General features: G+C 34.9%; 2 protein-coding genes across 2 annotated transcripts; one reads left to right on the top strand and one right to left on the bottom strand.

Moving 5' to 3' along the window:
• Positions 1-255: 255 nt before the first annotated feature.
• LOC142973403 (peroxidase-like) lies at positions 256-7,454 on the bottom strand. The gene is made up of 12 exons (XM_076115071.1): positions 7,281-7,454; positions 6,801-6,940; positions 6,362-6,526; positions 5,558-5,748; positions 4,951-5,161; positions 4,092-4,280; positions 3,729-3,870; positions 2,183-2,339; positions 1,590-1,757; positions 994-1,192; positions 546-651; positions 256-433 (listed from the first exon to the last, which is right to left on the bottom strand). The coding sequence occupies exons 1-12, from the start codon at positions 7,406-7,408 to the stop codon at positions 343-345; spliced, it is 1,887 nt and encodes a 628-aa protein (XP_075971186.1). The 5' UTR covers positions 7,409-7,454; the 3' UTR covers positions 256-342.
• Positions 7,455-8,047: 593 nt separating this feature from the next.
• On the top strand, positions 8,048-17,244 carry LOC142973402 (salivary peroxidase/catechol oxidase-like). Its single transcript, XM_076115070.1, has 12 exons — positions 8,048-8,209; positions 8,654-8,793; positions 11,349-11,513; positions 12,086-12,276; positions 12,822-13,029; positions 13,345-13,533; positions 14,162-14,303; positions 14,611-14,767; positions 15,165-15,332; positions 15,834-16,032; positions 16,633-16,738; positions 17,029-17,244. Exons 1-12 carry the CDS (start codon positions 8,085-8,087, stop codon positions 17,123-17,125), a joined length of 1,887 nt encoding a protein of 628 aa, XP_075971185.1. The 5' UTR covers positions 8,048-8,084; the 3' UTR covers positions 17,126-17,244.
• Positions 17,245-19,049: the final 1,805 nt, after the last annotated feature.

Genomic DNA, 19,049 nt, shown 5'->3' with positions numbered 1-19,049 from the left:
ATAATTAGGTGACTTTTAATTATTGTGAAAAATTTTGAACATCTTAAGTATAGATATCGTTGAAAATGCAAGTAAAAAAACAACACGCATAGCGTTTTGTTTATTTTGTGGATAGAACAATCACTCTTAATTAAAAAGATAACTACTAATAACTGACACCGGTATTCTTGTTTGCATTTCAACTTAATATTATGGCTAAAGATAAAAAAGGCTTAAATAAAACAATTAGTTTAGTTGAAAATAAAATGCTGGAGGTATATGCTAAGCGTATATTAATAAGCTCCATTTATGTGTCACACATTAGAATATTTATACAAAACTGTAACATCAGTAGATTCAGATTCATTGTCTTCTTTGCCTGCATTTTGGATCTCTCCAAAAAGATAAATTAATTTTCCCAATTCTCGGTGATCTGCAATCGGTCAAAGGATTTCTGAAAACAAATAAAAACCTTTATATTTTGAAGCGATGTGCTAAAAAATACGGTATGAACTTGCACAGGCCCCAAATAAAACTGTGTAGTGAAGTGAATATCAAGTTCTTACTTTGGTGAAATCTTGTAAAAAGGGTTTGGTTGAATCTTGGTCACAGATTCAGCGTGGTCACACATCAAACCAGCTATTGTTGTTCTTCTAATGGCTTGCAGTTGTTCTGAAACAACAGAAACACCATTTAATACGTTTTTATTCAGTCTAAGTAGTGGTAATACTGACTGTCGCCTATTTGCAATTACATAAACTCTTATCGCTAATCACGGAATTATAGTCAGATCAAAACAAACCTAAATACATAATATATACTTAAAACACTTTTTTTATTTCACTATAAATAAAATTAATATTCCTAGATTTATTTCCAACGTTGGAATCTCATGGTCATTATGACATAATTTCTTTACCTTAAGACTATTTAATTTATAAGACTAGTTAAACAATCAATTTTTCAGCAAAAACGAATGTAGAAATCATGTAAAAATGGCGGAAATTTACTTACGTGCATTAAAAGCCTTCGGTCTATTAGGTCTTTCGTACCAGTGGCGATCAGACGCCAGTGTTCGTTTCAACTGGTCTTTCATCAAGCAGTACACAGTATGAGGAACTAGACCACCAGGTATGGGGTTCTCAGCCCACGTGGCACCCATCAGGTCTAAGTCTTCTACATCATCGTACAGCTGTCTTAGGCGGTATATGCTCTATAATAATACAATACACAAGATTTTTTCAATGCCGTTGATGGCTGTAAAAGTCGTTGGTTAAATGAAAGAAACAAATTTTTGACTAATACACAAATGGTGGTTTTATGTTCGTGTGTTTTATTTGTTTGTAAACTAAATCATAATTTGAAAAAATAAGCCAACCATCAAATATATAAAAAAGATTTTAAGTACATCCAGGCACAATTAATTGGTGAAACTATCTATGTTTGGTGAGAGCTTGTAACTTTTTGAAAACATTCATAAGAATTTAGGTGAGTATTCATTTGTAGGACTGCAATGGATGAAACAAACGCAGGACGTATCAAGTGGCGTACTGAGGGGAGGCCTACAATCAACAGTGGCTGTGAATACGCTGATTAGATAGATAGATTACCTCTGGGCTCATAAGGTGACGTAAATCATCAAAACTTTTATAAGGTCGGTTATCACAGAATTCTCTATATTTGACGTAAGGTGGGAGCCCAAAGAGCCTCCCTTTGGCCAAATCATTCATATGACCATCAGAAGCGTGTTGAATGCCTCCTAGAATTCTTTCTGCCATCTGAAATCAACGATGAATTATACCATAAATTCCATTAACACATTACATAATGATGTAATTTTTATGATCCTTAAAAGAGACGGTCTTGGGTAGATGAAGTAACTTGTGGATAAAAAGTAAGATTTGTTTTGAAGATTGTATATGTACCATATCAGTAAACCGTGTAAATATGTAGAGCATATTATCTAAATATAACATTTAATCCATGAAAATTTCATACTTTCGTCCGTTACCTTGAGTAAAGAATTTAATTTTATCCACGTTATTTCATTATATTGTAATAAAACAAAATTTAGATCACTGCATCCGTTCAGAAGTTTAGATGCTACAGACAGACAGACACATCCAACTTATAACACCTCCTTTTTGCGTGGGGGTTAAAAACAAAAACCAATCACTATATAAATCTGTTTTTGTACACTTACTTCACTATCAGTAGTATAGTCGAACCCTCCACTGAGCTGTCTGAAACTGCCTTGAAACAATTGGTCTATGTTGTCGTCAAGCGGTAGGAATCCAGTTCTAGTAGTAAGGTTTGCTATTGGGAACGTCTTACAAAAATTGCCATCTTTGTCGTAGAGCCTGTAATGAAGTCAAATTAAGCATTTTTATTAGCCTTAAGCCGTAAGCCTTGAAATATGCGATAAATCTAGAGTACTGACGATGATGACTGATTTTGTTTTTTTAGTCCATCTAGTAGTAGTAGATTGTACAAAATAATTATGTATTTGTCATTTTTGTGCATAATCAAATGATTACCGCGATACATTCAGTTGAAAAGTCGCAAGACGTTAGAGTACAAAATGTACGTCACTAACCCCCACTCCATAAATTTAAAGCTTCTTAAGTAAGTCACTTCATTGGATTTTAATGAATTAATTATCTGACTCCCGGACTAATTCTAATTCATTATGATTTATGTCCTGTTACCCTTGAAACAACCCTATTCCGTGTGCAAATAAATCTAGCTGTTGCATAAGTTTGCTAAAGTTCTACATGTATTCCAAGGTTTATAACCTTCTTCGCATACCTTGTATACTAGGTTCCCTAGTAAATGAATGAGCTAAAAAGCAGTGTGAAGATAAGCAAAAAGAGGTAAACTTTTGATGACATATTTTTTTTTTGTTAATTCCCAGTTGTCCCCTCTGGCACTGTCACCCTAGGGTGACAACTGGGAATACAAGTAGGAAGAAAATTCCCATTCCTCACCCCGGAGAGAACAACTGGGAAAAAAACAAAAAAAATAATTATGTCTTCAAAAGTTTTCTAATCGGCCACTAACTTCACAACCTACAAAAAGGACTTATATGTCACCAAAATGTTGTGCAGTTACTCCCTTTTGAATGTAGGTTTAAATTCAACTAAAGTACGGCCGCTGAGTAATTACCGATTTGACAGATTATTCTTTAAATTAATCAATATAACCTTGCACGAGCGACACATTTGCCGAATGATTTAGAATACCTCTTTAATATAAAACTTTATGTCAAAATATCAGAATTCAGTAATTTTCCAATAAACACTGTTTCAAAACTTAAAATAGTTTGTAAATAATATGAAAACATTTATTTTTTGTTCTTTGGCGCGCTTGTATAAAGTTACATCGTGCGGATTCGTGCGTCTAGTTTTCATAGTGATGTGCTTAATAGTATTCGGTCCGAATTCATTGGAATAGGTATGATTTTTATTTCAAGGAATATTGATGAAATATAGGAATAAGGAATATGGATATTTATTTTCTTTCATCAAGGATACTCCATCTAATGAAGAAGTTCTGTCTTAAACTATTATTGGTTTTGATTTTATTTAATTAAACACCATACTAGAATATTTAAAAACAAACTGTTCCAAAATGATATTAGGGTTACTGGTTCAGTCTCTTCACTAGTATTGTCAATTTGTCATGTGTCAAATCGGTAATAACTCAGCGGCCCTACTATAAAATTCAATAATAAACCAAACAATACTTACTTCAAGGTAGACTCTTGAATAGTGTGAAACCATCTCTTCATGTAGACAAATTCATCGGAAAGCGCTGGTGGTATACCTTCGTATAAGTCTCTAAATCCTCCACAACATGATATGAGACCGTCTCTGATCATATTTTTTCTACCTAAACAAAATGATGATGAGAACTAAATATTTTGTGCCCTTTTTTTAATAAAGAAAAGAGTGGAAGCCACAACGTTTAATCTTTCTCGCTTCCTGAGGAGAAACCCGTATAAGGCAGTAATGCAAAGAAAAATGGGGACCAACATGCATCTCTCGTTTTGGAAAAACTGAAGAATAAAAGGAAAAAGAAAAAAAATGGACCGTAATACATGAAAGCCTTACCAAATATAACAGGCAGTAACTGATAATAATATATTTCCATAGCAATAGCAACGTTGATATCAGCAGCAGTTCTGAATATCTTTTCATCATTCCAGCAGGGATTCATTTTTGCAAGCGTCTTAGCTATGGAATTGTGTTGTCTGTAGAACAGTATAATGAAGAGATTTGGACCCAGAACTTCGTTTATTTCTGTTGAAAGAAATAATTACTTAAGTACCGAAATGCAATATTATGACAAGAAAGGCCCTACGGCACCGAGACGCAAGGACGTCATCGCGTATCCAAACAATTGTCAAACAATTTGTATTTTTTCATTTAAAAAACATCGCTAATCAAGTACCTACGCACCCACCATTTTTACCGTAGCATCTCGGTGTGATAGAGCCCTTACGATAGAATAAATTACAAACTTTGATTATGAAACATTACATGTTATAAAATAAATTAATGTATCGCATGTTTAGTGCAAGTAATTACAAGTTTTTTATAAGTGTTATATCCATTTGCAATAATTAAAACATAATATTATTGTTCTATATAATTTACACCAATCTTACCATTATTATTGTTCAAAAACTAAGTTCACCTAAAAGGGTACAAAAAAAACAAGAGCCGCCTTTACACACACACTCTATCGCACGTTCTTAAGAGCGTACAGGTTTACGCGCGGGAAAACAGCGCGCGGTCTTCGCTCGCGATTTCCTTCGCGGGCTTGACAGAAGAGCGCGGTGCGTGGTCTTTGCTTTTCCCTTACACGCGCGCTCTTTCACGTGTTGTGTGAGTGTGAGTGTGGGTGTGTAAAGGACCTATTAAGATAATTTTTCAGCACTTATTCTTTGAATAATATTATATTACTTACGATGTTTGTGACAGCGTGTTTCTCTAGGTGGTAGGTTCAAGGCGCATTTGTTAATTCTAGGGTCTAGTGAAGGATTTGTTGGAGGAAATATTTTCCCATTCTCTATCTCGATTTTAAGTTCTCCATTTTTATACGTTCGAAGATCTTTTATGCCACCAACATCATTGCTGTATACTCCAGATAAGTCAAATACTGGAGTCGCGAACACAATCTGAAATTAGTAAAGCAATATTTTTCCTATCGCACGATTTATCAGAGAATGGCATAATTTAAACAAAACTTTTGTATACAACGTGTCCCAAAACTCAACGTCAAAACGGGTGGCAATTTTACAAAAATGGTTGTCATTTTTTAAATACATGAGATAGATGTTTTTTATTATTTTTTGAGAGCCAACACAACTCGGCCTAGCTCAGGTTTTCGTTTTGACGTTGAGTTTTGGGACACGTTGTATAGATCTATCAGCTGTTGTCAACCTATATTCAACGGTGGTAAGCATTCAAAAAATCTAATTCAAGCAGAAATACAATTCTGAGGTTGAGAAAAATGAAAAATATGGGTCGACTTGAAGGTCTAAACAACGTAAAAATCCTTTAAAAGAGTTTACCCTTGCCCAAGTTGTGGTACCAAAGTCAGCACAACCAAAGTATTGGAAGCTCTGTGGTCGAGTCAGATTCTGGCATCTTATTCCAGAGTACCGATGTACGGGGTCATCTACTGGGATCTTGTTGGGAGCGCAAATGTAGTTCTTTTTACCTTCGGGCTGACAGCAGTACGTTGTGTTTAGCGCGTAGTTTACTGAAATGTTAGATGAATAAATATTTTTTTGGCCAGCGTGGTTGACTTAAGGCCTAATCCCCTCCCTCATTACGGGAGGAGAAATGGTTTTGTTTTTAAATACATTTTTGTTTGTTAATTTCTTTGTTTGGTATCATCTTTGGTGTAATAATATTATTAATAACTAGCTGACCCGCGCAACTTCGCTTGCGTCACATAAGATAATCATAATTTTCCCCGTTTTTGTAACATTTTTCACTGGTACTTTGCTCCTATTGGTCGTAGCGTGATGATATATAGCCTATAGCCTTCCTCGATAAATGGACTATCTAAAACTGAAAGAATTTTTCAAATCGGACCAGTAGTTCCCCAGATTAGCGTGTTCAAACAAACAAACAAACAAACAAACATGCAATTAAACAAACAAACTCTTCAGCTTTATACTATTAGTATATATGGTATGTATAAGTGAGCAGGACAGAAAGCGGCTTCGAGACAAATTATTTCATCAGAAGAAATAACGCAAGCGTAAATCTTTCCCATTTTATACACCACACAAAGATATTTGAATTAATGCATTATACCTCTACAATAATTTTTGCTTAATAAGATGACCGATATAACCGATACTTACAAATATCATGAATAGAATTGACATCATTCAAACCAAACAAAATATAGTAAGATACGAGTTGAGTTATTTGCATGTCAGTAGTTTTTCCTTCCCTCAGGATTTGAGTGCGCAGGTATCTTGGTAACGGCAAGGGTCTACCACTCTTGGCTTTAATAGGCTCATAATCTGTAAAAAAATAGAAAATAGTAGTATGATTTTTTTTTTTATTTTAAACTCTTACGACTAGTTTGCGTAGATGGGATCCAGATTTTATAATATTCCAGAATAAAATATCCAGCTTTTTGGTGATTTCTGTTTTACTCTTCTAATACGGTATAAATTACATTCTACTATTATGGTTTGCTTTATTAGCGAACAATATTCTCTGTCTTTAAAAAAAAATGAGTTTTTGCTTTACTAGAGCTACATGGTTTTTCAAAACACTGATTCAATCACTTACTTGGCCCAAATATAGGACGTAAAACTCTAACAGTAGGTGTTCGGACCATGCCTCTGCTGGGGTACTTCAAGTTATTGCAAGACCCATCTATGCGTCTTCCTTCATTTGGATCACATGGTTTGACGTCGATGACGCAGTAACTGAGAGATTGAAATGAAAATGAAAAAAACTGTTAGCAAAAATAAAACATTTTAACCTATTAGGTACTGTCCGTATCAGCAAAGGTCTCCTTTCGTAATGAACAAGTGATAAGGATTTCAGTCCATCAGATTAGGATTGATGTATTGCCTTGGTTTATGGGTTCGAATCTTAAACCACTTGCATAGGTGCGACTATCAGACCACTGCCCTTTAATGACATCCAACGAAATGGCTGTTTTATCCAATACAGTCATACAGCAACTGTAGAATGTTTTTTTTTAGGCTTTATGTAACGTTATCATTAGTTAATAATATAAAACTCTAAAAAATCTTTACTCACTCAGTAGTATTTCTCTCTTTATACAATTGCAACCGACTCCTGGTCACGGGTCTCCCGGTATAGCAGTCGTAAAGAACAGCATCGTAACTTCTCATACACATGAAAAGAAATATTACAAATAATAACATTTTCAATGACTAACCAGTCTTGAAGATGTTATTGAAATGAAAGCAATGGAGAAATATATTGCTATTGAATGAAAAATATTTTTTTGTATGAAGTAGAAGTAATAAACAGTGGAGCTATAAAATAGTTTACTTAGTTGTAATAAAAAGTAAAGTATTATGAAGAATCATAATAATTATAAATTGAACAGTGATAATTGATTATGTTTAATCAAAAAGTTTACACAGGTGTACTGCAAGGGACAATTTTGGGTCCTTTACTGAATCGTGAAAAACGTCTAATTTCTTCTGCATATTTACAGCTTTTGTAAAAACCCAGAAGTTAAAAGAAAACGCCCTTAACATACAGCCTAATTATATAATTAGTTAAGATATAGATTTTAAATCTTTAAGAAAGAAACAAAGATAAAAGAAAGTAATCTATTTGTTTGGAATTAAGTAATGCATTCTATTCTATCGATCATAATCAAACATCTGTTAATTAATTTTGCATTGAGTATTCTTAACATCCAACTTGCGTAAATATGTACAGAGCCTTGCAATTTATTAATGGCCATGTTTTTTACATTGCATTTAAAATAATAGGTGAGTAATTCGCAAATAAATCGATTAATGTTTGATCATTGTTATAGCTTACTTGATCAGGAGTCGTAGGGTTGGAAACACATAGGGAATAAAAATGTTACTATTATTGATATTTTGTTTATATGTTGGGAGTTTGAATGCAGTTATTTACGACTGTTTTTCGGGCAAACCTGCGACTAAAAGTCAAATAAAGTTGTACATCGAGAGAAATAATACGCAGTAAGTTGATGATATAAAGATTTCCTACTCACTTATTCGATTTAGCATCAATCTGTGCGGGTGGTAAAATTGAATATAAGTATCAATATTTGGGAAAAATGCCGCTACATTTGTATGTTTAAACCGAATTGTGACGATCGCAAGTGAAGAAACTATCCAATCTGCACAAACCGAAGAAGCGTCGGTTTTGTTGTTCGATAAATACTGCCGAACCCAACGTGTTTACCCGAATATGCGTGTAGCAAGCCTTACACTTAAGGTGTCGTAATAATTCTGATGGGAAGTTCTTGTTTCTATGTTCCTGGTAGGCTAATCACTTCTTATTAATTCACTCCTTGTGAAAATTTACTGACCAGGAACATTTTGTCTGGCGTGAAAATATTAATTTATGATAAATGATGGCAAGCTCAAACTGGTTTAATTTTCCTTTTTGTATTTTTTTAGATATTGCCTTATTGCCGTTAAACCATGTGATCCTTACGAAGGTAGACGGATTGACGGTTCGTGTAATAATCTCCACTACCCCAGTATTGGGATGATCAGAACGCCCACCATAAGAATACTGTCTCCTTACTTCAGTGCCAGTAAGTTTATTCATATTTACAGTACGAATTGGTTAAACTACGAGTCAGTCACCAGCTTCATCTGACTTTGATGCAGAGCCACTAACGGTTGTTTCGGGAGTGACTGTACTTCATCGTATCAATCAATCAAATCAATAGCACAAAAGTTTATACCATTTATTCATCTTTTTTTCCCTGGCCTTTCATTGGTCTTGTCAGTTGAGACGTAACACGGGGCTATGAGAGTGAAGGTATAGAAGGTGTACTTATGTATAATTGTGTACACTTTAAAACTATAAACAAAGTCCTGCACAGTTGGCTTGTTTCAAGGAAATTGGCCAGCGTAGACAAAAGTCGGCCATGAAGATAATTATTACGCTGATATTTGATCAATTACAGTACATATTTATACATTCGACAGCAATATTATTAATTACAATTATTTGTTAAATAATATTACTACTACATTTATATACAACGTGTCCCAAAACTCAACGTCAAAACGAAAACCTGAGTAAGGCCGAGTGGTGTTGGCTCTCAAAAAATATAAAAAAAAAATCTATCTCATATAGTTTCAAAATGACAACCATTTTTGTAAATTGCCACCCTCTGATGAGTTTACGTCTACTGTGGCTACAAATGACTTCTTTTCTAGTTCTTTTTTTGTGTGGAGTATTCCTAAGTAACGCTACTACAAATTTCAATTCATTATTTGCACACAACTTCATTGGAATTTCTGAAAATATCCTTTTTATGGCGAACTATGCCTAGAAAATATTTCATCACTCAACTTTGACAGTCTGCCCTGAAAAATAATTGTACTACGCTTTTTCGGCATGTACGCTTAAAAGTTGGCGCATTTAATGGGCTTTCGAAAATGGTATAACACTTACTAAATTATTTCATAGACGACGAGAAAATAAAAAAAAATCTGACGATAGTCGATATCTAACTTATTATTAGTTCGTCATTAAACTTTTTCAAAATTATTCTGAAGTCATCTAGGGGTTCTGTAAGGTGGAGGTAATTAAAGAGAAGTAATGTTTAATAATTGATGATTAAGAAAAGGGTTCATTTACATAAACAATCCCAAAAATAATAATAGTCACTGACACCAAGACAGTAGCGTCACTATCCGTCCCACTCTTAATTTCTTCGTCGCCTTATGCGACTGCCGCACAAGAAGTCTCGAGATCGAATCCTGGGTCGAGTCAAAAAGAAATTTCAGAGACTTTCTGTTGTAAAAAAATTCTCAGAGATTGCCCGGAGGTAGAAAGTTGAGGTTATGGACCTCCGTGCCTCGGAGAGTACGTATAGCCGTCGATCCTGCGCCTGACCTGTCTCTGGTCGTGTCGGTTTAGTCGTCCCAACAGACTATGAGAGTGTACCTGTGTATTGTGCACACACTTGGCCACTATAAACAAAATCCTGCACAGTTGGCTGGTTTCAATAAAACTGGCCGCCGTATCCGAAATCGACCAAGACGACATCATCACAGAACGCTTAGATGACATTAGAATAATTTTGAGAAAGTTTTATGACGAACTAATAATAAGTTAAATACCGACTATCTTAAGATTTTTATTATTTTCTCGTCGTCTATGAAATAATTTAGTAAGTGTTATACCATTTTCGAAAGCCCATTAAATGCGCCAACTTTTAAGCGTACATGCCGAAAAAGCGTAGTACAATTATTTTTCAGGGCAGACTGTCAAAGTTGAGTGATGAAATATTTTCTAGGCATAGTTCGCCATAAAAAGGGATATTTTCAGAAATTCCAATGAAGTTGTGTGCAAATAATGAATTGAAATTTGTAGTAGCGTTACTTAGGAATACTCTACACAAAAAAAGAACTAGAAAAGAAGTCATTTGTAGCCACAGTAGACGTAAACTCATCAGAGGGTGGCAATTTACAAAAATGGTTGTCATTTTGAAACTACATGAGATAGATTTTTTTTTTATATTTTTTGAGAGCCAACACCACTCGGCCTTGCTCAGGTTTTCGTTTTGACGTTGAGTTTTGGGACACGTTGTATATTTAGAGTCCAATTACAGAATTAATAATGTCTTTCCAACACGCTACACTTTAACAACTAACAAATAAGGCCAATAAATTATTTATACTTTCCAAACTGCAACAAATTTATTTAGCCTTCAACTAAAGCTAATAACATCCTTTACGCTATCATTATATTTTTTTGTTTATTTAGTATTTGATCGGAACATGAATTATAGCGGAAGATACATATAAAACCACACTTGAAACAATTTACATGAACCACTGCGCCACGGAAGCGCAGTGGTTAAGGTTGCCACGCCACAACATTGCGTCGAGTTTCAAATCCCACTCAGGACAAATACATATTTGTATGATGAGCACGAATATCTGATCTGAGCCTGGTTGTTAAATTACCTATATTAGTATGCTTTTTATTGAAAAGTATATAAGTATACTTATCAGTAATCTGGTTACCACACTACAAGGTCTATTCAGTTTAAAATTAAATGACTATGTGTGAGTTGGCCAATAAGTTGGCCAATAAGTTGTCCAATAATACTTATTCTTATGTCTTCAGACTATGAGCCAAAGCCAGCTAAAGATGGTAGTCCATTGCCTCCAGTAAGATATTTGCGAACACAGATCTTGAGTGAAGGGAGAGCAAACGACCTGCACACTACACAGCTGCTGTCGTATTACACTCTGTTTGCTCAAAATGATGTGAACACTATACATGACATTGGTAAGTATAAAAGAAAACGTATGTATTATTCTTGGGCTTCAAATGCAGTGGTTTAAGTTCGCAAGTGGTCGAGGGTTCGTACCCGAGACAACACATCAATGACTTTTCAAGGTTATGTGTGTATTAGAAATAATTATCATTTGTTCCAACGATGAAGGACACATCAGGATGCAACCTTCATGTATAAGAGTTCTGTAGAACAGCCCCTAACCCGCATTTGGCATAGTGAATTCAAGACCTAACTCCACCTCATTACGGGTGGATACCCTTGCCCAGCACTGGGGCAGTAATGGGTTAAATTTATTTTTATATTTATTACTAGCTTTTACCCGCGACTTCGTCCGCCACCTTAATTTTCCTATGCGTCATTTTCCCGGGGTAAAAAGTAGCCTATGTCCTTTCTCGGGTATTAAAATATCTCCATACCAAATTTCATGCAAATTGGTTCAGTAGTTTAGGCGTGATTGAGTAACAGACAGACAGACAGAGCTACTTTCACATTTATAATAATATTAGTATGGATATGGATATACCTTCATAATAGTTTAACAAATTGTCTGTTTCCATTTCAGTGAACTACGTAGTAAATACTACCTACTGCTGCACGCCAAGAGGTAAAACGAACTACATTTGCGCTCCCAACAAGATCCCCGTAGATGATCCAGTACATCGGTACTCCGGAGTGAGCTGTCAGAACTTGACTAAACCGCAGACCTTCCAGTACTTCGGCTGTGCAGACTTTGGCACTACTCCTTGGACACGAGTATGACATATACTTATTTTAACACGAATTATTATATAGCAGTTTAAATTTATTTGTGTTCAGTACCTAATATTTTCACACATTCTATTTGATTACTTTACTGCCTCCGTAGCGCGGGTGTTAGTTTATCCAACTATTGATCCTGAGTTTAGGTTCGATTTCCAGGTCGGGAAAAGTACTAATAACCTTTTATTACATTTGAATAGTTCTCAATAGTAGCCTGGAGTTTGGTAACATGCCCGGTAAATGGCAATAAGCCACTATTATATTATGTCGCTAACATTTTAATGTCAAAACGTGGTCTTATTACACCTGTGCCTACACCTTGAAGTTAAACAGGCGTAATATTTTGTATGTATGCATTTGTTAATGATAGTAACAGTCGTCATAATATATGTGCCCAATAATAGTGAAAAAATATTTTCACTTAACTTACTAACCAATTTCCTTGGTGTTTAGTGTTACAGTTACATGAAACTAATATAATAAAATAATTTAATAATTTTTTTATATGCAAATACAAACGTTTGCATTTTATTTTCCAGATAACATTTGCTACATCAGTATTTGACTTGTCAGCGGTTTACGGCAATGCACTCGGAGTGATAGATAAACTCAGAACTTATAGGAAAGGACTATTAAAGGTTGAAATAGATAATGGAAAGATTTTCCCTCCTGGAAACCCTTCGCAGGATGTTTTGTCTACCTTATGTATGAACGAGCCGCCAAGAGAAAAGCGTTGTCATTTATATCGTGAGTATAAAATATGCCGTCATAGGAGACAACCGTTGCAGACATCTGTCATTAAAATGAATTCATAACCACTTTAAAATTGTAAACAATAAATTACAGGAATGTTACTAAGTTTTTCAACCTTATTTTAGACTGAGTTGTTATTTTAGATTAAAGTTTACGTAATTTTAATTGATATTTGTAAAATATACTTTTTTTGAGAACAGTAGAGTTTTTCGCTAGTTAACCCAAAAACATTCTTCAGTTTTTACTCGTGTCAAACTTGTTTCATCACACAATTTAACGTATCTTGAAGGCCATTCTTTTCCTTGACAGAACCAAACGGCGTCCTCGGTTCAAACCTCATAACAATCATATACTACAGACAACACAACTACATAGCAAAGATACTAGCAGAAATGAACCCTTGTTGGAACGATGAGAAGATTTTCAGGACTGCTGCAGACATCAACGTGGCTATGGCGATGCAGATATACTTTTATGAACTTTTGCCCGTACTGTTGGGTAAGGCATATTTTTTGTACTAAGTACCGTACCGTACCAAGTAGGTAGATACGTAATGATCTATACTAATATTATAAAGCTGAAGAATTTGTTTGTTTATTGGTTTGAACGCGCTAATCTCAGGAACTACTGGTCCGATTTGGAAAATTCTTTCACTGTTAGATAGCCCATTTATCGAGAAAGGCTATAGGCTATATATCATCACGCTAAGACTAATAGGAGAAGAATACCAGTAAAAAATGATACAAAAACGGGGAAATTTTTGACCCATTCTCTTTGTGACGCAAGCGAAGTTGCGCGGGTCAGCTAGTATGTCATAATTTTAAAAACCACACAATTATTTATTATGTTGAGGGTATTATTGTATTATCAAAGAATCAAACCTATGACCTTCCCAGGCAAAGGCTTGAGGAGCATTGAAGCCATACCTTGCGGAGGCTGTCGAATGGTCGAGTGGTGGTTTTTTTATTTGCACGCTGTTCCATAATGAATCTCGTACTTACCCCAATAGGTGTACCATATTAAAATAGTACCAACTGCTCTGGAAAATGTTATTCTTAACCAGAAAACTTAACAAATACCCATTATTTGTTTATATTTAAGCTAGCACCTTGTATGAACATTACAGGTAGAAGAAATTTGATCAGAGAAAACGTAATATCTTGGTCTGGAGGATTCAGAGACTTATACAAAGGATTGAAGCCTCAAGTGTTTGACGAATTCACCTACGCTAATAGATGGTTCCATACAATTCAGGACGACGAACTTAAGTACGTATATTGTGCTACCGTCCTATATTTTCTGCAAAACGACACGAACAAACACTGAGGAACTCTATATGTATAAGATGGTCACCGACCTATAAAGGCTAACCTAACCTTGGCAAGCATAGCTTAGCCTCAGAGATAGAAGCGCACAGCTGGACAAAATGTCAGTAAACGTATGAAAACTACTTTAAAATTTCACCTGATAAACTAACTAATTCTAAATTAAAACTGGGTTAACCGGCACATAAAATATACTTGGATTCTTATTTTTTATTTTTAACAGCAGTATTATTTTTTTAATACATTTCAGACTATATGACAAACATGGATATTACCTCAGATCAGAGCCCATAGTGAATTTTACCACCAGAACTGGATATTTACCGCTTGATAATAATATAGACGAGATATTTCAAGGAAGTTTCAGACAACTTGGAGGTAGATTTGACCAGACTGTTGATTACGACGTAAGTTTCAATAAGAGACTTTAAATTTTTACCATATATTACGTTTACTTTCGACTAACTGGCGAAGTGTTAAAACGGTTACTACTTCTACAATCATTTGAATTAATAATTTTCATTCACAAAAAAAAATACAGTTTACACTAAAAAACTAATATAAACTAGAAATCAGCAACGCAACACTCTTTCATTATTGGCAACCGGAAAACTATCAAGAAATTATGTATAAAAATCTTAACAGCGCCTTTAGCGGTAGCAATTTTTGCAGTACATTACAGTATAAATGTTCAACTCTGGATATTTGGTAATACCCACTACACAAACTCGCGCGCCAGTTTCTTAATATGGTATAAAAATTATAGATGGAAATTAGAAAACAATCATTAAAATTGTTTTGCAGATGGCAGAAAGAATTCTAGGTGGTCTTCAATACGCTTTTGATGGCCCCATGGCTGATTTAGCTAAAGGAAGACTGATGGGGATGCAACCTTATGTGAAGTACCGAGAGTTCTGCGCAAGAAAACCATACAGAACTTTTGAGAGTTTACGAGATGTTATGTCTGAGGAGGTATTCTTTGATACTAAAATATAATAAATGAATAGATTGAACCCGCTAGACTTGCTACACACATATTATTATATAGTTCGGGATTAATCGGCCTACCCGAGTGGAGAAACAGAATATGAGTAGATGAACCCGATCGGCACAAGCCGAAAATAGGGTCGAGCCGGATTTGTTGTTTGAAATATATTTCAGAACCGAACGTGAGCGAATCCACTGTGCTTGGGCTAAGTGCTAGTTAGAGACTCTGCGGACTCTATTAATTTCATTCATAACTCGGCTTGTCGTCGTCTTTATTCTATCCCCGGACAGATTCGATGTACCATGACATGTTCTTCAGCTATGATAGGCTATAAAACAAACAATCATACAAACAGACAAGCAGAGTTAATTCTGTTTTTATACTATTAGTTATATATTACAACTGTTACTCAAGCAAATCATCAACAGGCACCGGTCTTTTTGCTGTAGTCGTATCTTGACTTGAAAAGACCTTGATTTTTCCAGAGAATATTTCGAATGAGTGAAGAATACAAAAGTGTTGAAGATATCGATCTGATGGCTGCGATGTGGGCTGAGAACCTTGTACCTGGAGGTCGTGTACCTTACACTGTGTACTGCTTGATGGTGACACAGTTGAAGCGAGTGCTGGCTTCTGATCGCCACTGGTATGAAAGACCGAATAGACCTAATGCTTTTACTATGAGTAAGTACATTTTCTGTTAGTTTATATTGTTTCAGTATTATGCAATACTAGCTGAACCGCGCAACTTCGCTTGCGTCACCTAAGAGAATGGGTCAAAATTTTCCCCGTTTTTGTAACATTTTTCGTTGCTACTCCGCTCCTAATGACCGTAGCATGATGTTATATAGCCTATAGCCTTCCTCGATAAATGGGCTATCTGACGCTGAAAGAATTTTTCAAATTGGACCCGTAGTTCCTGAGATTAGCGCGTTCAAACAAACAAACAAACAAACAATCAAACAAACAAACTCTTCAGCTTTATTATATTAGTATAGATAGTATAGATTAAGTTCATATTTGTAATTACCAATCATCGAGAAAAAATTGCAAGTTCTTGCAGTTTTCTTTAATTATCTATCTTATAAGCACAATGTCTAATGAAGATGCAACACCGAAAACTTGTTCAAAGCTATACTTCGTCGAGTCTGAAACTCGTAATTTTTTTACATTATTTCAGTGTTCCGAAGAGTTTAACAGTTACAATAAAAAAGAAAATGGAATGTAAGTCGTAATTGCATTCACAAAAATTTATTTAAATATATTATAATTGACTTGTTCCAGGGCAACTACAAGCTATCAGAAAAGTTAAGATTGCTGGTTCGTTGTGCAATCTCGCTGAATCTGTGACCAAGATACAACCGAATGCCTTTTACGCGATTTCACCTTAGTAAGTAATTCTACTACCGCTCTTTGAATCACTTGTAGCTTTTAAATACATACACACTATCACGCCATTTCCAATAGGGTTAGGAAGACACTATAGAACGCTACTCGGTCGTCGGTACGATCCCTAACTTCCCTTGCTTCATTCGCAACCACACATTTTGTCATACAGGACCGCATTGGAGCTTTTATATCACCAATATTTTATATTATTAACCTAGATACAATTTACTTTTGTATTTTACTACAAACTGAAGTTACAAGTATAAGGTACATATTTTTTTTCTGTTTCAGTAATCCCCTAACTGACTGCCATTCTCCTGAAATAGGAAAGATAGACTTGTCTCCATGGAAAGACTACACCTGTGACGTACAGCCGTGTGGTTGGTAATAATGAAATGATAATAGATTTCGTTTAATAATTTTCTGTCTAAATTTTAAGATATAATATGTACATATATTATGGATGTGGGTCTTTTATGAAATAAATAAATATTTTGTGGTTTTGTATATTGATTATTATTTATTATTATGAGCCTATATCGTCCCACTTCTGGATTATAAGAGTCATACTCGCCTTTCCATACGAATTTTGATTGCAATGTACTAGAAATTTACAAAAGTGAATCAAAGGTAAACAAATGGAACTTCAATACATCTGAAATAATTCTTAACTAGATTCACGGTTTGGAACTATAATTTCAGCACACAAAGTATTTAACCAGTCTGGACATTAATACCCGATACAAAGTTATTGTGTGAGTGTGGAAAAGACACAAATAAAGACAAACGAAGGGATACATACGGGTAGAGCCTACTAGATAATAATAATCCAACACCCCTGAAATTTGAGCCATAGCATCCCTATACAAAATCCTCTCTATCCACCACTAGGCGTTTTCTAAAGACATCTTAATACCACTTACTTGGAACACGAAAATATAATCAACGGATCTTTCGGCTTATAATCTGAGAGGACTATTGTTTACGCGCACGACGAAGCAAAAATAAACAAAACGTTATTCAATCTACCCTGCTCTGTCCTGCTGTAAGCAATCACTTGATGGTGGAGAAGACGGTGTTTTGAAGCTATGAGATAAGCGAGTGTGATAGCGAGAGCGTTAGCGTAAATAGAAACAGTTTAATTGACAACTTTTTTCTTTTTGTAGTTGCTTCTAAACTGGATAAGGTACTATCGTTAGTTTTAGTAGTTATATCTTCGTGATGTTGTGTTTTAAAACTCTAAAGATTTTAATTATTACTGTTTAACTCATTTGGACTAAAATTCGACCATGGCAACATTAACAATATTAAGGAATTAGCAAAATATTTTTTATTAATACCCAGCCCGTCATCACTAAAATTGTTTTTACCCAAATAACTATAAATGCCTCACAGCGATGCTTTCTTTATGAACTAAAGGAGATCTACAACTTTACATTTATCAACTTTCATGAAAAAAAGTTCCTGGTATTTCGTATTTGACAGTTACTTACATCGAAAAGCGGAATGAAAATATTTTCCTTTACCTACTTATTTCTTACCTATAAATATACCGAGTATTTAGTCCGCTGACTTCAAAGCCCACTGCTCCCCAACACTCCACCACATGATGTGACAGCCCGCGACTGACATATCCGAAATCGCTGCGACATTCTTCCTAAACGTCTTCCCAAACAATGCAACGAGGGTCCACTGACATACCAACTTATTTCAAACTTTAATACCGCCCTATTCAAATCACCATAAGGTTCACACTCGTCTGATAAAACTGTTAAGGATTATTTGTAAATCGTCAGTTATATTTACTGGTGTACTAGATTTTGTTTCGATAGCAATAAAGGTGATATTTGTTTGGCAATTTTTCCTCGAAATAGTTGAAGTCAGGGGTGTGACGTAGAGTATTTGAGAAAGTTTTAGATTTGCAATGAGGTGATGGATTCGATTTTAAATGTTTGTTGTGAGACCCCTTGTTAGGGGAGATAAATTTTAGCTGTTTAAAAACCTCAGGTCGATAAACTTCGTCCTACTTGGAATGATTTCACGGAATCTTTATAATAATATCTCATTTTCTTGAAGGTGCATTTTATTGTTTATGTTTTAATTATTGCTTGTTTGTATTTCGCCCGTTAACGACTATTAATAACACTATGCAACACCAAAAAATTCACTGGGATCCCGAATGGTAATTCGTATTAAGCATACTTAGTGTAATACAGAAAACACATTTATATTTATATACCACGTCACATAAGAGAGATAAGAAGAATCTTGATTTGTTTACTGTCTGCTTCACTTTTTTGTGGATAGTCATA

This window comes from Anticarsia gemmatalis, chromosome 5 (genome assembly GCF_050436995.1).
Source record: "Anticarsia gemmatalis isolate Benzon Research Colony breed Stoneville strain chromosome 5, ilAntGemm2 primary, whole genome shotgun sequence".
Classification (NCBI taxonomy): Eukaryota; Metazoa; Arthropoda; class Insecta; order Lepidoptera; family Erebidae; genus Anticarsia; species Anticarsia gemmatalis.
This window is presented reverse-complemented; position numbering and strand designations above follow the sequence as displayed.

What these genes read in the sequence shown, in the direction of transcription:
- LOC142973403 (XM_076115071.1), bottom strand. Translation starts at nt 7,408, where the DNA reads ATGTTATTATTTGTAATATTTCTTTTCATGTGTATGAGAAGTTACGAT. An exon ending in ACGTCCTATATTTGGGCCAA is followed by an intron (nt 6,527 to 6,800) that starts GTAAGTGATTGA and finishes ATTTTTTTACAG; the next exon opens with ATTATGAGCCTATTAAAGCC. An exon ending in AACACGCTGTCACAAACATC is followed by an intron (nt 4,281 to 4,950) that starts GTAAGTAATATA and finishes TTCTTTCAACAG; the next exon opens with AAATAAACGAAGTTCTGGGT.
- LOC142973402 (XM_076115070.1), top strand. Translation starts at nt 8,085, where the DNA reads ATGTTACTATTATTGATATTTTGTTTATATGTTGGGAGTTTGAATGCA. An exon ending in GAACACTATACATGACATTG is followed by an intron (nt 11,514 to 12,085) that starts GTAAGTATAAAA and finishes TTTCCATTTCAG; the next exon opens with TGAACTACGTAGTAAATACT. An exon ending in TTTTACGCGATTTCACCTTA is followed by an intron (nt 16,739 to 17,028) that starts GTAAGTAATTCT and finishes TTTCTGTTTCAG; the next exon opens with TAATCCCCTAACTGACTGCC.